Genomic DNA, 10853 nt, shown 5'->3' with positions numbered 1-10853 from the left:
AAGTAGACTTTCATAATAGCCATGTTTTTTCTTCAAGATCTCAAGTGGCATATGTAAAGATGAGAACAAGATCAAATATTTCTGATGATCTTCTTGCTTATATGGTTTTGTCTATTCTCATAGTTAGTTCTTGTGACCGAGTTGAGTATCGACGTATCGTTGTCATTGGTATATCTGTACCTGTTAATGAAACAGACTCCTTAATCTTCTAGTACACCCTATCAATGTTAAAGAAAACCCCATGCACCTTTTACACTGGCGTTGCTCTTCAAGTAGTATGCACTCTATAGTTTCTTTTCTGCGTAATGAACTTTTACTACCTAGATTACTTTATATAAAGATATGAACAAAGTTGAGAACACAATTGTTAAACTAATTGTACCATACACTGTAGAGTTACTTTGTCAATTGCTACGTTCAGGGCCAGATGTTAGTGTAGGTGCCCTAGAGGCAATACATTATTCTTTCAAATCTTTATGTCAGTTAATCATTCAATAAATGTATTTATTATGACCTTAATTACTGCGATATTTTGTTAGCATAATAAATGTCCTTAGAATCATGATACAAATTGTATAGTTTAAGTACATGACTTGAACTTGAGATTATATAATATATCATATTCTTAAAGGTCCCTAGTGGAGTATTATTATATAGGACAATAATAATACATAGATAGACTAGTATGTTGTTTGACAAGATAACCACATCTCATTGGTTATAAGTATGGGGATACTAAAGTCAATACATAGGTACATGTGAGAGTACATGGTACTGGACAGACCCACAGTGAGATTTTTCATGTTTAATAAAGTCATAAGAAAGACTCACAGTGATAATGGTGTAACGATCCTTTGACTTGAAATCATTATATTTCTATACGAGGATTAATATACTTTGACTACATTAAAAGTTACTTTTGATCGGGTGATGATAAAAGTGGACATCGGGTATATCATGAGTCGTATGAGAAATATGAATGATAGATAAAGGATTTAACCCTCCTATAATTAGGAGAGATATTATTGGCCTCTTGATTGAGTGAGATTATAAAAGCATGGCCATGCTCAAATAATGATTTGTCTTGATAATCTACTCATGGATCAAGTTAACCCAGATTAAATATTGAAGAGGATGACTGAATACATGCCTCGAGTTTAATCTATAATATGTATGGTTAAAGGGATTATATTACAAGAAAAACATTAATCACGAAAGGTTTTATCTAATCACGATTTATTTATTGTTTAATTAGGTAACAATGATGTATTAGTAGATACCGCTCATTGTTTATAATTTTATTAGAGAATAAAATTATTACCAATTAAATAATAGCCTATAGGGTTGCACAAATAGAGCACTTAATGGAATAGTTAATTTAAATTATGGATTTAAATTAATTGATGATTATTTGAATTTTATTATAATTAAGTAAGACTTAATTGAGATAATATAAATTCGAATTAAAAGGAATGTTTTTGCCCATAATAATTAAGTATGACTTAGTTATTAATTAAATAATAGAAATTCATTTTTATTATTTAATCCATACCTACTAGGGTTGGGCTTTCCTCTTATGGGCCTTTTCAATCAGCCGTTATAAATACATAATGATAGGTTAAAGAGGCTTGTACGTTTTTTGAGAAAACTCTAGCAGCAAAGAGAGACAGAGGCAATTCAGATCGTCAAGAAGGAGGCTTATACATCCATTCCATAGTCAATTTTGTGAGACGTTCTTGAAGGTGCTCGTGTGGATACCATAGAGGTGTTTCACCGAGAGGTAGACACAAAGCGTGATAGCTAGGATCTCCGTTGAGTTCGTGAAAGTTAAGCTCTTGAAAGGTATGATTCGTTATCTCCATAATCTGCCCATAATTATACATGGATCCTGTTTTTTGGTTTCGAAAATTTTTGTTTTATTTACGTTTATCCGCTGCGTTTTATGCCTTCGGAACCCAACACCAGATTCATATAGGGTCAGTAGGGACACTTGCCCCTCTGCCCCTGATAACCAAAAATTAGGGCTTTTTTTAAAAAAGTATAATATATATTTTTTATAGTGCCCCACTAAAAAATTTAGGTTTTCTATAATATTAATAATTTTTTCATAATTTGAGTCATATTTGGTTTTATTTATAATTATATGATTATCAATAAATTGGAGAATAATTGGTTGAAATATTAAATTTCAGTATCAAAAAAAATCCAGAGTGTGTTGTCTTGATTTCTATACTATGTCAGGTTTCTAGTGAAAATGATCAAAAAAGAATTGAATTTAGACCGCTAAAAGTAACATGGTCACTTAAATATAGGGTGCCCCGCAGAAATTGGGCCCGAATCCGCGGCTGGCTACGGTGTATTGTTTCCAAGGGCGAAACCATAAATTTTAGCTTCACACGGGATGTCTTAAAACATGATCAAAAACAGAAGCAACATATATCGATGGTAATCCAGGAAACACTGACATAAATCGAACTGTAAAATTTTTCAAAACTATTCTTAAAATCCTATAAAAACTACAGTAGTCTGACAGAGAACACCTTCCAAGTTCTAAACTCCTCATAAAAATTACAGTATGATACAGAACACCTTCCAAGTTCTAGAAAAGTCCGCACTTGGTAAAATTCGAACAACGTTGGAGTTTTCCGGCATGAAGATCATAAAAAAAAACTACAACACTTACGAAACTACTCTGAAGCATAAACTCCAGATGGCCCCCCATTCGAACCTGTTCCACCATCGCCACTGGACAAGCCCATCTCCCCACTACTGGAACTAGAACTCACGCTATCTTCACCACTGCTGACATCATCACCGTCCACACTCTTGAGATCTCCTTCTTGCAGCGCTAACTCTCTGCGCCGCTTCCTCATCTGCCTCTTACCCTTGGGTATGTGGCCAATGAATGATTCCACAATACTTATACTAAGACCCTCAGCATCGGACCGGCGGGGCTTCCTTCCAGCATTTGACTAGTGCAATAATTAAAAATCAATTTAACATACTTGATAACAATTGCGATAAAAAAAGACATTTAAAAACAAGGGGCATGGTGAATGAGTATACATAAAAACGTATGATTCTATAACCTTTAGTGAACAAAGTAATATTAATAAATAGCACTTCTTCCATCTCTTATACGGGAGTGAAACATGAAACAGTGTTCCTGCTGATTTAAGCAGAACTAGAAAGCAGAACTAGATATAGTTGCTAATGATTACAATGGCATACCTTGGGACCTCGATCAACAAGGCGGGCCCAAGCTTTTCTGCTCCTCAGACAGTCAAGGACAGCCTGTGAGTGGCTGGAATAGGCATAACGATCACCGTTCTTCTTCCTCAAGTGAGGCCAGTGCTGCACAGAGAATCAGAAAGTTGTGAGACTGTATATTTTTCACGTTTAACGTGAACAAAGACATTTCACACATACCGGTAAAACAGCATCGCAAAGCTCCTTATAAGTCATGGGCTTGGTTACAATCTCTGAGAGCAATCCTATAGACAAGGATTCATGCATGAGGAAATGATGAAGAGAATATCATAGACCAGATCTATTTTTATATTTATCTAGTGGTTTCCTTTTACAGTACTTCTTTTTCTTATTCTGTACGTTGCTATATCTTTCTCAAACATGTGAAGAATCTAGAACTAAAAGCAATAACCTGGTAAGGTGCGGTAGGTCACACGGTTTTCAGTGCCAGAGTCATCATCAGAGGCAGTTTGAGTCGATTTACATCTGGAAGACACATGTTGCTTGCTAGCTGCAGGAGGATTACTCTTGTTAGCAGATTGTATGGCTGGTGCTGACCCATTGTCCACTTCCCTCTTGGTAACAGAATTTTCTGTGCGAGCCGAGTCATTGGTCCTCTGAACTGGCAGCAGTAGTGATCTCTTCATATTCTTAGATTCATCCTGGAGCTCTTGAGAATTTTGAGTTCCCTCTGTTGCTACACTTTTTCCTTTTCTTTTGGAAACCTTTATTGTTAAAAAGCAACAACAGATACTACCATTAAGCTAAGTCGAGCACCCATTATCATTTATAAAAGAAAAAAAAGAACAATTGAAAATTTTAAACTATTTTTACTCATCCTTTCCCACTATAGCTTTTTTCGATTATCGGTCATTTACAGAAAATTTAATACTCACACTGTCAGCCTGTCATAAATGCTGTCTACACAAGGTCAATCTCTCACCCTCTTGTTACCAAGGGAAGATGGATACCACTAGGCTAAATAAGTACAAAGCTATACCCTGGGCAATGTAAGACATTACCTTAACATGGTTATTTTTATATAATCTCCTCAGGCTTCACTTCACCTTCATTAGATATGAAAATTAACCGTGCAAGTAATATTAAAAATGAGAAATGACATCATTAGAGGATTAAACTTAATAGATATCTAAGGAAAATTGCCCAAAAAGTATAAACTGGATAGAAAGGCCCTTAATGCCACATGTGACACATTATAATATTGTGTGTTTCACATCTTGCCAAAGCATATATCCGGTTCAGTGGTTCATTTGTAGTGCATTCAAGTGAAGATAACAGAGTCGACTCCACACATTACCAGTTGTGTGGAACCATTCCGAAACACATGTACAGGTATCCATTACAATTTAGTAAAACCGCTACTGCATGTGACGTCTTCCAAACACGTCACTGTGTATCACGTTTTTGGAAACGCATACTTATGATGCGCATTAAAGTTTGTTTCTTAAAAAAAAAGTGACTCCAGAGTTATAAATATAAGAAACGTTGCACGCCTTTGCGTTTTAAAAGAAGACATGTCTAAGACTCATTTTTCTGTGCCATAAAGGGCCATATTTTTCTTTTTATGATATTGGGTGCACTATTTCTCAAAATTTGCCATAAAAGGCCAACACCCTAGACATAAACATTAAAGAATGACACGTAAGCGATCAATATCAACCAATTGGAAGGATGAGATAAATATTTATGATGATGTTAACAGTACCTAGTTTTAGTTATGTAAACATAACTAAAACAGTACTTTGTTTTTTATCACGTTTAGGGAAACGCATACTCATTATGCGCTTTAAAGTTTGATTCTTAAAAAAAAGTGATTTTAGAGTTATATATCTAAGACATGTTGCGCAAGATATTACAATTATATAACCCAATTGAGGACGCCCCCAAACACCTTAGGATTTTAATTACAGATGGTTACTTAACACCCTAACAGTACTTATCAGGTTATATTTAAATCAACAAGGATATAAAAGGAAAAAAAATCAGTACACAACTTACCAGTATAAATATTTGTATTGTTAAGCACAACGATTAATGTAATTGAGAAATCACTAGTATAAATGAAATTAAAAGTGACATGTGCAACTTACCGAACCATGGTCTTTTCCCACAGAATTAGATGGTGACTGCTTCATGAGCATGCTTGCACCAGTCGGAGAAGCTAACTGGGGTAAACTACCAGCATGCCGCATGCGTGGCACCCGCGAGACTCTTACAGATCTGTTAAGCTCCTGATGCAATAATAATGCAAGCTGCAAAAGATGAAACAGAAATTAGCAAAACATTAGCAGAGGAACTTCAAGAAAACATGACAACAAAATGCCAGCTTGACTCAGACCTCTTCATCACTTATTGTTGCAGGAGTGTTTAGAGTGCTCGACTGATCCTCTTGTAGTGTGAGGTTGACCTTCGATGATGGTTGACCTTCAACTGTCTTACTTCTATGCATCAACTTTGAAGTGGTAGTTGTATTGTCAATATATGATCCACTCTTAGGTTGCAAGGAACTAGCAGATTCACAAGACACGGGATTACCTATACTATTTTGTAACAGTGATGGTTTAGCAGATCTAAAGGCAATAGATTCCTTTGATTCAGACAAGGTTTTACTGAAATTAGAGGAACCCGAAATCTTGCTTCGGTTTGAAGTTTTCACAGAAGAGGCAAAAGATTTTGGAAGCTCTTTTGCAGAACTCGTTGACTTTTCATACCTCTCCCTGTCCTTAACAAAACCACCAGCAGAACTGTCTTTCTTACCATTTGTTTTCTTTTCAGACACAACTTTTTGTTGAGTTCTGACTTTATAATTCTGAGCATCAGACATCTTATCACAATCAGAATATTTGGTTCCAGAAAGCAAAGTGGTTGCTGAGGTTGAAGAGGATTTCCATAAAGAAACAACCATTTTATCCTTAGTAAGCTGACCTGCAGAAATAAAAGTCGCATCACATGATTCTGATGGTTCTCTTGTATGCCTGACTTCTTCAAGTTCCGAGGAACTTTCCTTGATTAGATGAGAATTCTCTAATCCGACCAATTGCCCATTGGTTTGACAATCAGCAGCCACAGTGTGCTTGTCAAGGTCGCTGAGTTTTTGGGGAATGGGACCGTGCTCTAAGCCATCCAATTTTTCAACACACGGTGAACACCGAACACGAGGGAAACGGACAGAATCATTTATATCAACTTGCGCTTCATTCTGTTTAGAACAGCTAACTGACATTTTACCATTTGAACCATAACCATTTCGCAAATCTTTAACATGGGGTGCAACACTTCCCTTTTCAAGTTAAAGCATGTTATTTTTACTAGCAAGATATTTCATCCATCAAACCAAGTTGCAATTTTGTTTAACATACGCACTGAGCTTAAAAAAAAGGCGCACATCAGGAAAATATATATAGCTAGCATGAATACATTGATTAAACATGTATCTTGCAACAAGTAGTTTCAGACTACTGATAACTTCACACATTACACTTAATTGGTAAAATCATTAATTTGCCACCAGTGACAAATGTGAAAATCTCTACTCTCACTTTTTTCAAATATAGATATTTTTACATAATATTAATTATTACATACATGAGAACATTAAATTCCCAAGTAAAAAACATCACATCTCGCCCATCAACAAAAGGGAAATCGTAGGACAGATGTATTGAATTTGCACAAACTAGGACCTGATGGACAAGAAAGTTTTTTTAATTAATTTTCAGGGGACCAATCGAAGAAACCCAAAAGATGCCTGCCACGCTCCTAGTTCCCTAGCATGTTTCTGCTTGGCAAGTAGTTTGTGCACTAGATCAAAACAAATCTCACAGTTTACAACTCTTGCAGAAAGTTTAGCCACTAATACCAAGTAATAACAATTAAAATTTATATTCTGTATAGAAGCAGAGAGATATATGCATCAATGATTAAGAAAGTTGCAAATGTAGAGTTCACATGACAGCAATGTAATTGACAGTTTACAGCATCATTGGGGACATTTTATCTTATCAGAGCCTTAGTATCTGGATATCATACCAAGCGTGTCATCAAGAATTAACATGTATAATATGTTTTATACTGGAAAAAATAAACCAACTCAGGAGTAGAATTTACTATGTTCTATACAAATCCAATTCTAAATCAAGAAGCAGCCAGAATTTAGCCTAACAGCTGTCCACTGAACTGAATGATACATAGTACATGTTTAGTTGACTAAGAACCAGGACAAAACAATTCTAGCAATTAGTAAAAGCTCAGTATTCAACCATTTAAATGATTTATTTTTTTTCTTAGTTCGTAAAGTTGATTGGTTTTCATCTTGTAGATTATGAGACTTTCACTAGTTGTAGAACTGCTCCCCTCTGCAATTCAGAAGTTCCCTAAAGATATCATGCTTTCTATTATATATTTCAAGTTTCAACCACGCTTTCTATTATATATTTCACCCACACAAATTATACGATGAAGAGAAGTTTAGTTTATTTGTTAAGCACTTACATCCTCAAAAGTTCGTGAATCCTCTTTCTTATGCTTGCCAGAGTAATTCATAATAGATTTCATCGAACTCCTATCCTTTTTCAAACGATTCTGCTGGCTGCTCCAGTAATTAACTTCCTCGCCTTCCTCCCCTTTCTTTTTATTACTTTCTTCATCTCTTGTTCTCTTCCCCGCCCCAAAACTTACACTACCACCAACACCCCCGGCTTTATAATTATTCAACAAAGACAACGCTCCCCAATTACTACCCTCACTACCAAGCTCATTTCCACCACCCTCATTACCACCAGTCTCATTCCCGTCATTCCAATCAAACTCCTTATACTGAAAACCAAACTTCTTATGTACATACCCGCTCGCCCTCCACAACGCCGACCCAAAAATCCCCGTTCCCGCGCTTTCCCCACCAACCATTCCTTGCACATGCGCCCTCTCCTCCCTCGGAACTTTCCCTGTCCAAGTCGTCCTGCTAGACCCCACATTCTCCACACTCTTATTCGCCATTCCAAGCAAACTATCAGCAACCTCATCCTCAATATTCTCACCCCTCTTACTCTTCCTCTTACATTTCTCACACTTAAACACTTTCTCGCTCTTTACGTACCTCGAACACCTCGTGTGCACCCACACTTCACACTCATCACAACTCACCATTTCCTTTCCATCATCAAAATTCACTCCACACACACAATCCACCGTCCATGATTTGTTTCCCCAATCTTCCGTTGGCTCCATATCTGTAATCATAAACCAATTATATCACAAATTCAAACCCAAATTTACCTCATTTAACCAAAAATGGCTTACAAATCAACAATCACATAAATAATTACATGCAACAAAGGCTTGAATAAAAAAGAATGACATCAACGTGGAGTTAAAATAATTACATACCGTAAACAATCACAAATTCAAAACCTTAATTTACATCATTCACTTAAAAATGCTTAAAAATCAACAATTACATTAATTACATGCAACAAAGGCTTGAATCTAAATCAATGACATCAACATGGAGCTAAACTAATTACATACCGTAAACAATCACAAATTCCAAACCTTATTCCACATCATTCACTTAAAAATGGTTAAAAATCAATAACTACCTAAATTATACGAAACCAAATCTTAAATTGATAAGGTTTTGACAATCAAGTAAAAACAATCAAGAACCAATAATCACGTAAATTACATGAAAATTAAGCCTAATTCAACATGAATTATATTAACATGGAGTTGAAACAACAGCACACAACAAATACTCCCAAATTCAAACCATTCAATCAAAATTAAAAAAAAAAATCACTTAAAATTGCACCAACTATAAAACGAATGGTACAATTAAAAAAAATCATATTAACATGGAGTTAAAAATGTATAACTACAGTAAAACTGAGATTGGGGGTAAGAAGAATGTTACTTCGGAAATCGCTAAGATGTAGTGGTTGTTGTCGGAAGAAGGAGGAGTAGAACTATAGAAGGTGGCGAGAATTGCAAGTGTGTCTCTTATCAGAGAACGGGGTCCGAGGTTGTAATATAATTTGTACTTTATTTTATTTTTTGGAGTTTTTTTTTTAAAATTTGATGGTGGTAGATATAAATTTGTTTTTTGGTGTGATCTCGTGGGTTCTAGACAAGAAATTTTTTGGAACTTTATGATTTATTGTGTTTGACAATGTGTGTCAATATGTGTTATGTTGGTGTAACGTATTTTGTAGATTTAATATTTTCTTATTATTTTTTATGAAAAAGTATAGGATTTTATTTATTTTGGAAGTATGGGTGTTTATTTTTTTGTGAGATGTGTTGTTTGAATTTTCTAAAATTTCTATAAAAGGTATTTATTATGAATTAATTAAATGAAGGAAAATGATCAAAAGTGCTAACTTTTTAAAGATTTTTTACGATTTTGCTGCTTTCTATAAATATTCGTAATAAAAATACGGTTTGTAACCAAGTGCGACTTCTGCTTATGCAAAATAATTAAAATTATTTTTGATTACATTTAAGGGATCGTTTGGTTGAGTAGGCGATATGGGTTTGGAATAAGGAATCAGGTTGGACCGGCATGGGGTTCAGAAATCAATCCTCATATCATATGCTGTTTCGGTGCTCGAATGAAATCTCTTTAATTTAAATATTTTTGATTCATTGATTGAATCAAATTTTTATATATTGCATATGTCGAATTTAAGTTGTTATACAACTTACAAACAACAATAAATAAATATAAGTGATTAAAAAATTAAAATTTTAAAATTTCAATGTTCGTTTATAATATTTAAATCAAAAAAATTATTAATAATATGTATTAAATAAAAATAAGCATAAATTATTTAAAATTAAATAACATGATATTGTAGATATATGTTTTAAGATTGTATTCAACTTTATAAATAAAAATGAGATAATGAAATTTAATTTATACCTCATACCACTCTCTTAAATCCACATGTATCAAATTTGGGTATGGGTTTGAAATATGAGAATGAGCTAAACCAAACAATCTGTAAGAGGATTACATTTAATTTAACAAATCCAAAATGCAACTTCCAACCAAATACAATTACCATTACAAGATTTTGTAGATTGGGTGCAACCTTAAATGCAATTTTCAACTAAATATGATTATTAGGCAAATGATCAAATACAAATTAAATTAGAATATAAACTAGAAATTAATAAATCATTAGATCAATTTAATTTAATGTCCGATTCTCCTTAAAATATCACACCCAACTAATTTGCACCCAATCTCAGTTTTTCCCCTCCATTTTTAAATTAATTTTTCCGGTTAAAGGGTATGATTTTTTAAATACGAATTCACTGTATTTTTCTCCATCGCTCAACGATCGATTTGCATACTATATTTGATATATTTCAAAGTAATTTTAAAAAAATATTATTCAGTTTCTATTTTATATTCTAAAATTGGTTTCTATTAGAGTAGTCTCATGATTATTATTATTTTCAATTTATTTTTAAAATTAATTTTGGTTAATTTCAGTTGTAAAATTGTATAGCTCGTCTTTTTCTAAAAAAAAAATCGTTTTGCAATTTTTTTTAAAAGTTTACATTTCTTACAAAAAAAT

General features: G+C 33.9%; 1 protein-coding gene across 1 annotated transcript; it reads right to left on the bottom strand.

The window, feature by feature from the left end:
* Positions 1-2687: 2687 nt before the first annotated feature.
* Positions 2688-8496, bottom strand: LOC141692227 (uncharacterized). The gene is made up of 7 exons (XM_074496956.1): positions 7762-8496; positions 5609-6550; positions 5361-5522; positions 3662-3974; positions 3430-3494; positions 3232-3354; positions 2688-2972 (listed from the first exon to the last, which is right to left on the bottom strand). Exons 1-7 carry the CDS (start codon positions 8494-8496, stop codon positions 2688-2690), a joined length of 2625 nt encoding a protein of 874 aa, XP_074353057.1.
* Positions 8497-10853: the final 2357 nt, after the last annotated feature.

This window comes from Apium graveolens, chromosome 10 (assembly GCF_009905375.1).
Source record: "Apium graveolens cultivar Ventura chromosome 10, ASM990537v1, whole genome shotgun sequence".
Taxonomy (NCBI): domain Eukaryota; kingdom Viridiplantae; phylum Streptophyta; class Magnoliopsida; order Apiales; family Apiaceae; genus Apium; species Apium graveolens.
This window is presented reverse-complemented; position numbering and strand designations above follow the sequence as displayed.